At 45.3% G+C, this 13,822-nt stretch overlaps 1 protein-coding gene across 1 annotated transcript in view; it reads right to left on the reverse strand.

Moving 5' to 3' along the window:
- Window positions 1-13,484, reverse strand: part of ATP7B (ATPase copper transporting beta) — a 132,814-nt gene extending 119,330 nt beyond the window's left edge. Inside the window, 2 exon segments of the mRNA XM_075334581.1 lie at window positions 13,160-13,361; window positions 13,363-13,484. Of these exon segments, the coding sequence (XP_075190696.1) occupies window positions 13,160-13,361; window positions 13,363-13,451 (291 nt within the window). The 5' untranslated portion in view covers window positions 13,452-13,484.
- Window positions 13,485-13,822: the final 338 nt, after the last annotated feature.

Below are 13,822 nucleotides of genomic sequence, written 5' to 3' on the forward strand. Positions count from 1 at the left end.
GGGGTCATTGTCCATCTGTACTATGAAGCGCCGTCCGATCAACTTTGCGGCATTTGGCTGAATCTGGGCTGAAAGTATATCCCGGTACACTTCAGAATTCATCCCGCTACTCTTGTCTGCTGTTATGTCATCAATAAACACAAGTGATCCAGTGCCATTGAAAGCCATGCATGCCCATGCCATCACGTTGCCTCCACCATGTTTTACAGAGGATGTGGTGTGCCTTGGATCATGTGCCGTTCCCTTTCTTCTCCAAACTTTTTTCTTCCCATCATTCTGGTACAGGTTGATCTTTGTCTCATCTGTCCATAGAATACTTTTCCAGAACTGAGCTGGCTTCATGAGGTGTTTTTCAGCAAATTCAACTCTGGCCTGTCTATTTTTGGAATTGATGAATGGTTTGCATCTAGATGTGAACCCTTTGTATTTACTTTCATGGAGTCTTCTCTTTACTGTTGACTTAGAGACAGATACACCTACTTCACTGAGAGTGTTCTGGACTTCAGTTGATGTTGTGAACGGGTTCTTCTTCACCAAAGAAAGTATGCGGCGATCATCCACCACTGTTGTCATCCGTGGACGCCCAGGCCATTTTGAGTTACCAAGCTCACCAGTCAATTTCTTTTTTCTCAGAATGTACCCGACTGTTGATTTTGATACTCCAAGCATGTCTGCTATCTCTCTGATGGATTTTTTCCTTTTTTTTCAGCCTCAGGATGTTCTGCTTCACCTCAATTGAGAGTTCCTTAGACCGCATGTTGTCTGGTCACAGCAACAGCTTCCAAATGCAAAACCACACACCTGTAATCAACCCCAGACCTTTTAACTACTTCACTGATTACAGGTTAACGAGGGAGACGACTTCAGAGTTAATTGCAGCCCTTAGAGTCCCTTGTCCAATTACTTTTGGTCCCTTGAAAAAGAGGAGGCTATGCATTACAGAGCTATGATTCCTAAACCCTTTCTCCGATTTGGATGTGAAAACTCTCATATTGCAGCTGGAAGTGTGCACTTTCAGCCCATATTATATATAAAATTGTATTTCTGAACATGTTTTTGTAAACAGCTAAAATAACAAAACTTGTGTCACTGTCCAAATATTTCTGGACCTAACTGTATGGTCATCCCCAGATATTGGAAACAAACTAGATGCCCCACACTTGAAAAAAAGAAAAAGGTCCACAGCACACTGGTCACACTATATTGCCTGTGCAAACAACACAATCAGCAACTTAGGAACATACGTCCATAACCAAGGGATCACTCGATATCACATACCAAAGTATAAAAGGATGACCGCGTTCCTCTGGGTGAAAAAGAAGTTGGTTGTTTATTCAATCAGATGTGAAACAGCAGCAATGTTTCAACCTTGTGGTCTTTGTTCACTATAGCCTTAGGCGGGATTTGCACGTTGCGAAATCGCAAGCCGATGCTGCGATGTCGCACGCGATAGTCCCCGCCCCTGTCTCAGGTACGATATCTTGTGATAGCTGCTTCACATGCACTCACCTGCCCTGCGACCTTCACTCTGGCCGGCGACCCGCCTCCTTCCGAAGGGGGCAGCTCGTGGGCGTCACAGCGACGTCACACGGCAGGCGGCCAATGGCGGCGGAGGGGCGGAGATGAGCAGGATGTAAACATCCCGCCCACCTCCTTCCTTCCGCATAGCCGCTGGCGGCAGGTAAGGAGATGTTCCTCGTTCCTGCGGCTTCACACACAGCGATGTGCGCTGCCGCAGGAACGAGGAACAACATCGTACATGTCGCGGCACCGGCATTATGGAAATGTCGGAGCCTGCACTGATGATACGATAACGATGCTTTTGCGCTTGTTCATCGTATCATCTAGGATTTACACACTACGACATCGCAAGTGACGCCGGATGTGCGTCACTTTCGATTTGACCCCACCGACATCGCACCTGCGATGTCGTAGTGTGCAAAGCCGCCCTTAACCCCCTGATGAAGCCAGACATGGTGAAACATGTTGGAGAGGTTATTAGTTAGCTTTTATTAGGCAGGGTAGGGCAATATCACTCTGATAATTATTGTAGGACAGTTGTTCACTTACTCAGTGTCCGGTCAGCGGCCGGATATGTGATTTAGTATATGTTTGATTGCTCTACCTGCTACTGATTTTAGATTGATCTGTGTTAATTTGTTAGGATTAAAAGTTAAGTTTTATTAATCTTTAGTTTAGGGTACCTCTAGTTGCTCTTTGGGCAAATTGTGTTTGCATTTATGACCTTACGCTGATTATGGGTATAGATTGAGATTTAGTTGTTTGGATGTTCCTTTTCTGAGCGCAGCGATTTGGATCAAAATTTTAGCATGCAACTCGCTGCGCTCTCAAATGCAACGTGCAGATGGATTATGCACAATCTTCATAGATTGTGCTGGGGACGCAGGACGCATGAGTGTACGTTGCAGTGCAATATGCAGCATAAACGCATGAAATTACACAACGTGTGCATATAGCCTAAAGGCACCGTTACACGCAACGACGTATCTAACGATATATCGCCGGGGTCACGGATTCAGTGACGCACATCCGGCATAGTTAGCGACATCGTTGCGTGTGACACCAACGAGCGACCGTTAACGATGGAAAATACTCACCAAATCGTCCATCGTTGACACGTCGTTCATTTTCAAAAAAATTGTTGATTGTTGAGGACGCAGGTTGTTCGTCGTTCCCAAGACAGCACACATCGCTATGTGTGACACCTTGGGAACGACTAACTACGGCTTACCTGCAGCCGCCGGCAATGAGGAAGAAAGGAGGTGGGCGGGATGTTACGGCCGCTCATCTCCACCCTTCCGCTTCTATTGAGCGGCCGCTTAGTGACACCATTGCGACGCCGAACGAACCTCCCCCTTAGAAAGGAGGCGGTTCGCCGGCCACAGCAACGTAACTAGGCAGGTAAATCCGTGTGACGGCTCCTAACGATATTGTGCGCCACGGGCAGCGATTTGCCCATGACACACAAACGACGGGGGCGGGTACTAGCGATATCGCTGCGTGTAAAGCCCCCTTTAGAGAAAGGTGGTTAGTACCTGCGCATCAGATCACTTTCTGGTAATATCGAAAATTCCCTAATGCGTTTCATATTTCAATTTTATTCTACAATAAGAACACTTGTTTACAACCATTACTGCTATGTGATTTAGGTTATATTTAAACCAAGCTTTGTACTAAAGGTTTGATTTGTCATTTTTTTGTGCAGGTACCTTGTATTCCTTTCTTTTAGTTTTCTTCTGGATTATTTCTGGTATCATTTTTATGTATGTATTATACATTTTTATCTGATTAATAAATAATGATATTTTTCCTTACAATAAGTCTTGCACATATCCTGTTTCTTTTATTAAACGGGACTCTCAGCAGAGAATGACTGTTCAAACCAAGTACAATTGCTTGGTGGGTCATGGCCCAACATTTAAATACGGTACAGATTCCCACCTGCTTGTGTTCCATCTATCTCGGTACTTATGAAGCTCTATAAAGACTGAGCTGTCAATAAAAGAAGAAGGGAGGGTGAATATAGGGGGAAAATAAGCAGAAGGGAAGGTGCATATAAATATTTGGTCCCACAATGATGCACGAGCGCCTGTGCTTGGTTTGAACATTCTGTGTTGGCAGACTCCCTTTAAGAGCTAATATAGACTTTGGATTTTTTGGCTATGGTTTGATTGTTTCTTCCCAGATTGAACACACCATAATGACTACTAAAGGTCTAGTTCTAAAGGTCCAGCAGGACTCTATTGATAAATGATTTTGAAATAATCACTTCTGGGGTTCAGTTCATGGTCATCAATCTATCTACTGGCATGGCACATGATCCCAGCTCAGGAGACAAAACACTATGGAGCTGAAGTAGGAGGTGAGGAAAAGAAGAAGCGTAGGGAATGAAGGGCAGGGAAATCTAAGGTTATAAGCATGTCTGGGAGCACCACTATTTACCGTACAGGCATAATGCACTGATATATAGACATACTGAATCTCTGTATGCTAGATCAGACATTATTATATATATACATTATATATATTATGGCACTTGCACGGATAATTCTTCTGATCTTCAAATGTTTATTTACATATCTTGTGATGCATTTCAGCTTAATCAAGGCTTTTATCACATCAGCATGCAAAATAGTGTATAACGCACACAATCCTCATGGTAACATCACAGCGTCACAGTAACCACTAAACAACATGTCGAACAAGGTTGCATTATAGATGGAAAAAAAAAAAAAAGAGAGGGAATCATAAAATTAAATGGAATTCTGTCACCAGGTATTTGAAACCTAAAATGAGAGCAGGATGATGTAGAGACAGAGACCTCGATTCCAGCGATGTCTCTGGGCTGCTTGCTGTAGCTTTGGTAATTTTCTGCTGATAGAACAGTGATATTGTCACTAGAGGACTAGTCAACCTGCTGCCATGTAGTCCTCCATATTTTAGAGCTTTGTATAACCCCAACCCAGCACTGATTGGCAGCTTTCAGCCTATGTATATCTATGACGCACCCACGGGGTCGGGGGTTACTCGATGCCGGGCCGTGGTGCTTCTCCTGGGACGCCATGGTGGCCTTGCCCGGTTCCGTGACCCAGGGTGTCAATAAAAGGCTGGAGATGGGGATGCTGGGGGTAGTTATTTGTGATGCCACCTAGGGTGTGCAGCCAATTATTAGCCACCGCTGCGGGACTCTCTGCTGGGGCGGATGACAACGCAGCTCGGATGGTTCAGCTCTCCATAGGCAGATCTATGGCCCCAGGGAGGATGATGGTGGTGGTAGTCTCTCAGGCGCTGAGGGCGCCGGCAGTAAATAGACAACACAGGTGGAACAATTCAAGGTCTTTTACTCACTGGTCACACACTGCCGTTGGAGCACCGGGCTACGCTGTGATGAGCCTCAGCCGATCCCGGATACTTCGGAGGTCGTGGCTGGTTGTTTCTTCTGTGTGTCGCCTACGATGGTTTCCCTCCACCCCAGCTCCTGGGCCGTGGAACGGGTCATGGGTGCCTTCTGTACTCCCTGCGAAACCTGGGATCCCCCTTCTTCCTTAAGAACCCGGGTCAAGCCTCCGGCTCCAAACCACGGGGCCCGAACTATTCGTGTCTGTGCTGGTTCCTAAGTCCATCCTCACTCGGATGCTGTCCGGTGCTAACTGCTTATTGTGTGTAGAAAACCAAATTAATGGCCCAATCACAACAACGCTAACTCTAGAATCCAAGAATACCAACAAAGTGACTAGAGTAAATAGCAATAATTAAAATTATTTTATTGAAGACATTATTAAAAAGCATTTTTTTATAAAAAACAACATTTTATGAAAATATAGAAAAAGGGGATGTTTGCCAATAAACAACCTTCCAATCACAGCTTCACATTACATATGTGTGTAATCCAGAAAAAACACTGATATTCACTTCAGATTATGGTGCAGAAAAAAGGGGGTTTTTTTTATTAATAAATATGCTAAAAAGCAAGAAAAACTCCTAAGCAATATTGCACAGTCCCAGGGAAAATTATTGCACAACCCCAGGAAACAAATGAGAAGGCGACAATCAGTGGTTTATAGAACCTCAAGATGACAAATAAATATTGCACTCTCCCATAAATGCAAGGAAATCACAAGCAAGTATATATTGTAAACCTTATCGCCACAAATGGCTTACTTCTGGACAGAAGATTATATTATAGAGGAAGATTGAAGTTCACTTGCCCACATAAACAAAAAATACAAATGCCCAAAGGGATACAAATAAGAGGGCAGTGACAACAAAATCCATTAAAAAGAATTAGTGCTGTCCAGAGAGAAATACTGGCTGGAAAATCTATGGAAGAGGTGCCAGCTAAAGATAAATGTGAGAAGGAAAAATTGGAATACACAAGCAGTCACAAAAGGACAAATGCCTGACTGCCAAATACCATAGTGGGAGCAGATGGAAAGACAAATACCCTGACGGCCGTTTCGCCTAGGGCTTCTTCGTGAGGGCGCCGGCAGTAAATAGACAACACAGGTGGAACAATTCAAGGTCTTTTACTCACTGGTCACACACTGCCGTTGGAGCACCGGGCTACGCTGTGATGAGCCTCAGCCGATCCCGGATACTTCGGAGGTCGTGGCTGGTTGTTTCTTCTGTGTGTCGCCTACGATGGTTTCCCTCCACCCCAGCTCCTGGGCCGTGGAACGGGTCATGGGTGCCTTCTGTACTCCCTGCGAAACCTGGGATCCCCCTTCTTCCTTAAGAACCCGGGTCAAGCCTCCAGCTCCAGACCACGGGGCCCGAACTATTCGTGTCTGTGCTGGTTCCTAAGTCCATCCTCACTCGGATGCTGTCCGGTGCCAACTGCTTATTGTGTGTAGGATGGCTCCTAACTTCCCTGTGGGTACCAAGCTTCACAGGTCCCTGAACTAGTGGGCATGAGGTCCCATACCTCGTGATGGCCACCCCAGCACCTACCCTAGCCCGGTCCCAGAACTCCGTGTTATGTGTTGGTTGAGTGTGGTTGTTACCGGTGAAAACCTCCCGGTGAAAACCTCCTCCGTATCCGCGATGAATACTGCACCTCGGGTGCACCCTGTGGTGCCTGAAGCCGCAGGGGTGCAACATCTACATCAGTTGATTTTCACTTGTAAATGATGTAATATTGTTCAGGATGTTGTTTATAGTTTTTAGTATGCTACTGTGACATCAAAAAACTATGCGCCTATGAGGCTTTAATAGTATGCTATTTATGTTTTTGGACATAGAAATGAAGGGCGTACCAAAATGTGTGCTATATCTACATCAATACACACTTGAAGATTAAAAGAATTATCCTTTTGAGTAGAGATGAGCGAATCTGAGGTTCGGTGTTCGTACCAAATACACTTTACAAAAAAAAAAACAACAGCGTTCTGGTGCTTTACATTTCAGTGCTCGGCCCAGTGAGAGTCCCAAGCAGTGTTTTAATGGCTCAAACTGGGGGTAACAACAGCGTTATCGGATGTATTGAGCACCAAACAAAAAAAAAAAAAAAACGCTTACTCACCTCCGGAAGTGATCCGTTTATGGCTGGCTGCATGTGGGTGTGACGCCCTGGCCTATCAGGTCGTCACAAGGGTGCCGTGCAATCTGCCCTTCTGCATGGTACCCGCTCATCCTTGGTTACGGGTCCTGTCCATTTGGTGTTGCTAAGAACAGGTATACACTAATCCTGAGGAACACTCTGCACCACACCCACCAAACACTCATTGGGCAGCCTGAGGGGAATAGGGCCACCCAGATGTAGAGATGGTAGAAGGAGGGCCAGAAGTGTCAGAAGTAGAGTGGAGTGCCAGTGAGCCGTGACAGGACAAGGTCACACTGCGGAGCTGGGCTCCTGTACCCGTCCAAGGTCCCGTTGGCCTGGCCAGGAAGGAGCTGGAACCCCGGTCACAGGGTGTAGTGACAGGGGACACGATACTGCCATGGAGGGCAGATCGGCGACCTTGTGCTACAACCGGGCAGGGGCCAGGGCACGACGGGGTACCCTAGGCTGGGAAGGAGCTTTATGCAGCCCAGTAATTCACCCGATGGAAACAGAATCTTCACGAACCGTTCCCCACCCGCCCCAGAATCAGGGTACTAGCGCAACGAGGGGGATAGGACTTCCCAAAACCGTCCAGAAAATCCCAAGCGTGAACCCTGAGAGCAAGCTCACTCTGCTAGCCATGCAGGTGAGCGAGACCCGAGTAGTTTCAGGCAAAAGTGATCCACACAGAGTAAACACAGTGCCAAGGAACAAGGTTTCAGACCAACCAGCAACGCCAAAAGGGCACGGACCCAGCGTGTTCAACCAAAAGGCTACAGGGCAATCAGCACTTTGGTTTACCCGGTGTCAGTGTCAGCATCTCTGGACTGTGAGAGTACGTTGTGTCCCTCTACTCCCGACGGGTCCCTAGCCAACCATCACCGAGCCCTGAGACTCCATCCCCCTGCCCACGGAGGGGTTAACATCTCGAGCTGCCATCCCATCGCTCCCGGGCGCTCCCTCACCAACGCAGCAGCGGTGGTATCCCGCTTTACCACGACCCGTGGGTGGCGTCACGAACAGTATCCAATTCCTTTCACCCCCCTTTTGTAAATATCTTTCTCCCTTTTTCATGTCGAGCGGCCGTGCGACCCCGCCTCAGGTCCGGAGACCCCTCGAGCCACTGCGGATCCGGATCCAAGCAGCCCGTCGGCTGTCGCGGGGGCGGCACATGGGCGGAGACCCGAGCTGCCCAATTAGTGACTTCCATTGGGGTTCAGGTCAAGTCCGGGTCCCAAACCGAACTGTATCTAAAGTCCGGCTGGAGTCACCGAACCGAGCTTCAACGGCTCCGCTCATCTCTACTCGTGAGTGCTATTTGAGTCTTTACTTAGGTTTTAGCACAGCAATATCGGATACCTGCACCACTCACGCAACCCCAAACTATTTACATGCACATGTTGCTTTTTCAAAGACAGGTCCAGCAATATCTTTAGACCACGTGCACACGTTGAGTATTGGGTGACGTTTTTTACCTCAGTGTTTGTAAGACAAAACCAGGAGTTGGTAAATTATGCAGAAGTGGCTATTATACTTTTCCTCTAATTGTTCCACTCTTGGTTTTGGCTACAAATACTGACGTAAAAAAACTCACTAAATACTCAACATGTGTATGTGGCCTTAGATGGCCAGTTCATTCTTCTGTTACTGAGAAATCAGCATTTAATTTAATATGGAAATTAGGGGAAATAACTATTTTTATAGCTGAAGCCTCTGTCACTCCGGCCCTATTCCTTGTCCAGTGCGCTGCTTTCTCCTGCTTGACTGACAGCTGCTTTACCTAAAGTCACACAGCATAGTAGCGGTCAGTCAAGCAGGAGGAGGCGGTGCTGTGCGAGGAATAGAGCTGGAGTGACAGAGGCTTCAAATCTACCATAGGTCTTCAGACTCCTTTTATATATCAATTCAAAGGCTATTTTCTCAGTAAAGGAGGAACAGACTGGTCATGTAAAAAAGGTATTGCTGGACTTGTGATGGAAAGAGCTATATGCATATATAAATAATTCGGAGGGGTGTGAGGTTGAAATCCTGCAGACCAAATCCCTTTACCATCAAATACGATTTATAAAAATCCAATATGATATATATATTATATATATATGAGTAGTGTGTATGTATGTATGTGGCAAAGCGGCACCTAAAACCTATAGCTCAACTCACATAAAATAAGACCTCATTTTTAAATAGGAACAAATTATAAATTTTGCATCATATCGAGTGAAATAAGTATTGAACACATCACCAATTTTCTAAGTAAAAATGTTATCTTTGGTCTTTGCCAAATGATGTGCTAGGTATTATGGCCAAACACCTCTAATTTTGACTCATCCATCTCAAAAACATTGTTTTAGAAGACTTGTAGTAGGTTTGGATACAACTTTACAAACTTTATCTGAGCTGCCATGTTCTTTATAGAAAAAAAAGAGGTTTTCTCCTGCCAACCCTTCCAAACAAGTCATATTTGTCCAGTCTTTTTCTAATGTCTGAACTGTAGTTCTTGGGCTTTTTGCCATCTCGCTGAGCGTTGCCCGGTCTGAACTTAACACTGGGTTCAAATGCTATTTTCTTCCTCTGAGAAAAACAGTCCAATTATGCTAATCCGACTCTCATCAGAATAGGATCCACTTTCCTCCGAGGTGAAAAATTAAAAAAAATTCTCTTCCTTCTCCATTACATCAATCCATGAAAATCAGACTACACTCAGACGTCATCTGAGAGCGGTCCGATTTTTTTTCAGGACACAGAGTTGAATGACTGAGTGCCAGTTACTTCTTGAAGTCAAAACGTGAATGCTGCTCTTTTTGGTCTGAGAAAAAAAAAAAAAATCGGACATCTGGACTGCCTCACTGAATAACATTGGTCTAAGTGGAATCTGATTTTTTTTGACAGATAGCCCCTGAGCCGAAAATATGATTGTCTGCATGAGCCCAAAGGTTGAATTTGCTTTGACATCCAGTTATGTAAAGATTGTCAACTGCTTTCAATGTTTTCCACTTGTGAATGATGAACTTATGACTTAGATCAGGGGTGGGCAATTAATTTTCCCATGGGGCCGCATGAGAAATTGGGATTGGTTTAGAGGGCCGGACTAATATAATTACCTCAGTTCTACCCAATATACTACATTACTACACCCCCTCCATATACTACACCTGTAATAAACTACACCACTACACCCCATATACTACACCTGTAATATAGTACACCCCCATATAGTACACCTGTAATATACTACACCTCCATATAGTACACCTGTAATATACTACACCTCCATATAGTACACCTGTAATATACTACACCTCCATATAGCACACCTGTAATATACTACATCACTACATCCCTATATACTACACCTGTAATATACTACACCTGTAATATAGTACACCCCCATATAGTACACCTGTAATATACTACATCACTACATCCCTATATACTACACCTGTAATATACTACACCCCATATACTACACCTGTAATATAGTACACCCCCATATAGTACACCTGTAATATACTACACCTCCATATAGTACACCTGTAATATACTACACCTCCATATAGCACACCTGTAATTATACTACATCACTATACCCCCATATACTACACCACTATATACACCTCCATATAGTACACCTGTAATATACTACACCTCCATATAGCACACCTGTAATATACGGTACTACACCTCTATATGTCACACACCCTGCTCCCCATACAGCCTGCACCCCCCATATCACACACACTACACCCCGATATGTCACACACCATGCCCACATATCTCACCCTGCCTGTACCCCAACTTACCCCTCTCAAACACTCTGCACCCGTTCACATCCTTCTGTCAGTCTGCAGCCCTCATATGTCACTCACCCTGCAGCCCCCTTCCCCCTCATGTCCCCTCTTTTCTTATTACCAGTCATCATGTGTCCAAATCTCTTTTAGGATTCAGTATCTTGCTTTCTGCCCGGCCTCCTGTGTCTCCTCCCACACAGTCACATGGGCGTGACGTCATCGCAGGTCCTCCAGGATGGAGATTCCGTCTGCTGTGCAGGAGGCACTACTGCTCTGCTGCAGCTCAGACACGGCTGGTGGCCTCTCCTGTTCAGGGGCCCCTCTACTGACACTGGGCTCCCCTGACTCACAGGCCGGCCCCTGACGGTCACATTGTCGGCCACTACACAGCGGCACTATACATAGGGGCCCGGCAGCCGGCTCTGCAGAGCGGCTGCCGGGCCCCTATAACCCTGCTGGCCCGGTCGCAGTGGCGACCTCTGCGACCGCTGTCGTTACGCCCCTGACCCCATGTACTACACCACTATATACTACACCACTACGGTATATACACAACACCATATACTACACCTGTAAAACTACACCACTACACCCCCAGTATTAGTCACCAGTCCCCCTCTCCCCCATTCTCCCCTCCTCAGCTTATTAGTCACTACTTACCTCTCCCTTGTTATCGTCCCCATCCTCAGGCACCTCGGTACAGGCACCCCGCTGAGCTGCTCCGGTTATACGGGCCCTGGCTGTGCTGATGCTGTTCTGCGAGGGGCCCCCGCCGCTGCTTCTCTCCGTGAAGGCCCCCGCTGTGCTGCTCCTTCTCCTGCCCGGCGGGAACTTTTGAAATGACACACGCAGCGCAGTACTGATAACATCAGCGCGTGTGTGTCACTGACAAAGTGCCGGCAGGGAACAGAGCAGAGACTCCTGCGTTCCGCTGCCTGCACTTACTGTGCGGACCTGCAGGATCTCTCCCTACCCGGCACGCTGCAGCCCGGCTCCACTGCACCGGCTGAAGACAGGCGGGCCGGTCACAGAGAGTAGGCGGGCCGGATGTGGCCCGCGGGCCGCTCCTTGCCCAGGTCTGACTTAGATGATGACTTAGACGACTTAGAATGATGAACTCTATATTGTTTGGAAGTGGCCTTGTGACGGGGTCCTTCTCCCATATCACACAATCAACAGAGCGAGAGATGAGTGAGCAATCCAAGAATATTTATTTAAAGCAAATCAAACGGTCCATAATAATAATCCACCATACAGAGGGTAAAGTAGTCCAGACCACGAGGATAGTCCAGTAAGCAATAAATGTCTGGGGAGCCACAGCTACTACCCCAGAGGATGACTCGTCCTGCTTCTCCTGAAGTTCTCAAACAGACTGACCAATCCTTCAGGTAAGCAGAGAGTTTAGGTGGATCCCAGGCCCCCCTTCCCAGACCAGGGACAGGAACACTACAGGGGGTGATTACCTACAGACAATACAATGTACACACAAGCAATACAGAGAATGGACAGTGAACATGCCTAAAATACAAACCTACACAACATGATACACAACTCCCCATATTCCACCATCACAGGCCTAACAACCCTTCTCAGATTGATGGGCAGCAACAATTGCTTCTCCAAGATCATTGCTGATATCTTCCTTTCATATTAACACATGGATCACTGCTCCAGATTAGCAGACTGCCGAAACTTCTGCTGTTATAGCGGTAGTGATGAACAATCATGGGCATTTGATTAGCAGCATCATGCTGCTACTTTCCCTTTTAATTCCTATGGAACCAATAAGGGTGAACCTAATTTTTCACACACTGCTTCTGCAGGTTTTGTTAAATAAATAATGGTACACTGTATTTTGTCATGTGCTGCTCATCTGAGGTTGTATTTGCCTAATTGTAAGTCCTTCTTAAGAACCAGATTGTTATGGTTTGTGTTTTTTGGGTTTTTTTTAGTAATAATAATAATAATAATTATTATTATTATTGTTATTATGGCCTGATATGTAAAACCATAAAATTCAAAAGAGGGTGTAGTTAAGTTTTTTTAGTTCTGTATATGTCATGTACAAAAAAAAAATGTATACAAAAAAATCCTATATCATAAAAAAAAGTTTTATGATTATTTTTACTACAATATATTTTAATTAATCAGTAATTTAGAACAAAATTTTGTTTCACAGCTAACATTTTTCGCAATTTTTAAATTATTTGAAACCACAGAATATATTTTGTGTCTTTAGAATAATTTAATAAGACAAAAAAACAAAAACAAAAACACCATATAAAATCCGCTATCTTAGCCCACTGACCTGTTCCTCGGGGTCTCCAGGATCTCCGGTCGTTATTCCTGATTGAACCCTTTTCTTGTAAGCATCCGGAGAGTTAGGATTTACAGGCTGAGTAGTATCATGAGACTTCCTCTGGTCGGTTAAAGCTATATTATTATCCATACTATTAACCCTTTCTTCCTTTTCACTTACGTTAAAGATGTTCTTTGCTAACATCATATTAAATTGATCTTACAAGTTCATGAAAATTTGGTCAAAACTGTGGATAAAGCATCCAATCTTTTGCGGGGCGCGATGGTTTGTACTCAGCCATTTCCAAATTCAGAACATTCAAGTCTCTTCCTATGAATTAACATTCTTGTTAATCTGAGCTATTATTCTGAGCAGTGTCTCTGCACACCGCCGTGCGACTGAGCACAAGAGGGACGTCCCTCTCGTACATATCACATCGCAGCTGGACTGAGCATACACAACGTCTTGGCTGCATTTCACTCTCCTCCCCTGTGCAAAATCACTACTCTCATCTTTTGATATTGAACTCTGTTACTCGTACTCGCGTGATAATACATTAATCCTTTAGACTCAGACCTTTTTCGTTTTTTAGTTTTTTCCTCCCACTTGTTCCAAGAGCCAAATGTTTTTTAATTTCTGTTGCCAAAGCCATATGAGTTTTCTTCACTGGAC

Source organism: Anomaloglossus baeobatrachus, chromosome 2 (assembly GCF_048569485.1).
Source record: "Anomaloglossus baeobatrachus isolate aAnoBae1 chromosome 2, aAnoBae1.hap1, whole genome shotgun sequence".
In the NCBI taxonomy this organism is placed as follows: domain Eukaryota; kingdom Metazoa; phylum Chordata; class Amphibia; order Anura; family Aromobatidae; genus Anomaloglossus; species Anomaloglossus baeobatrachus.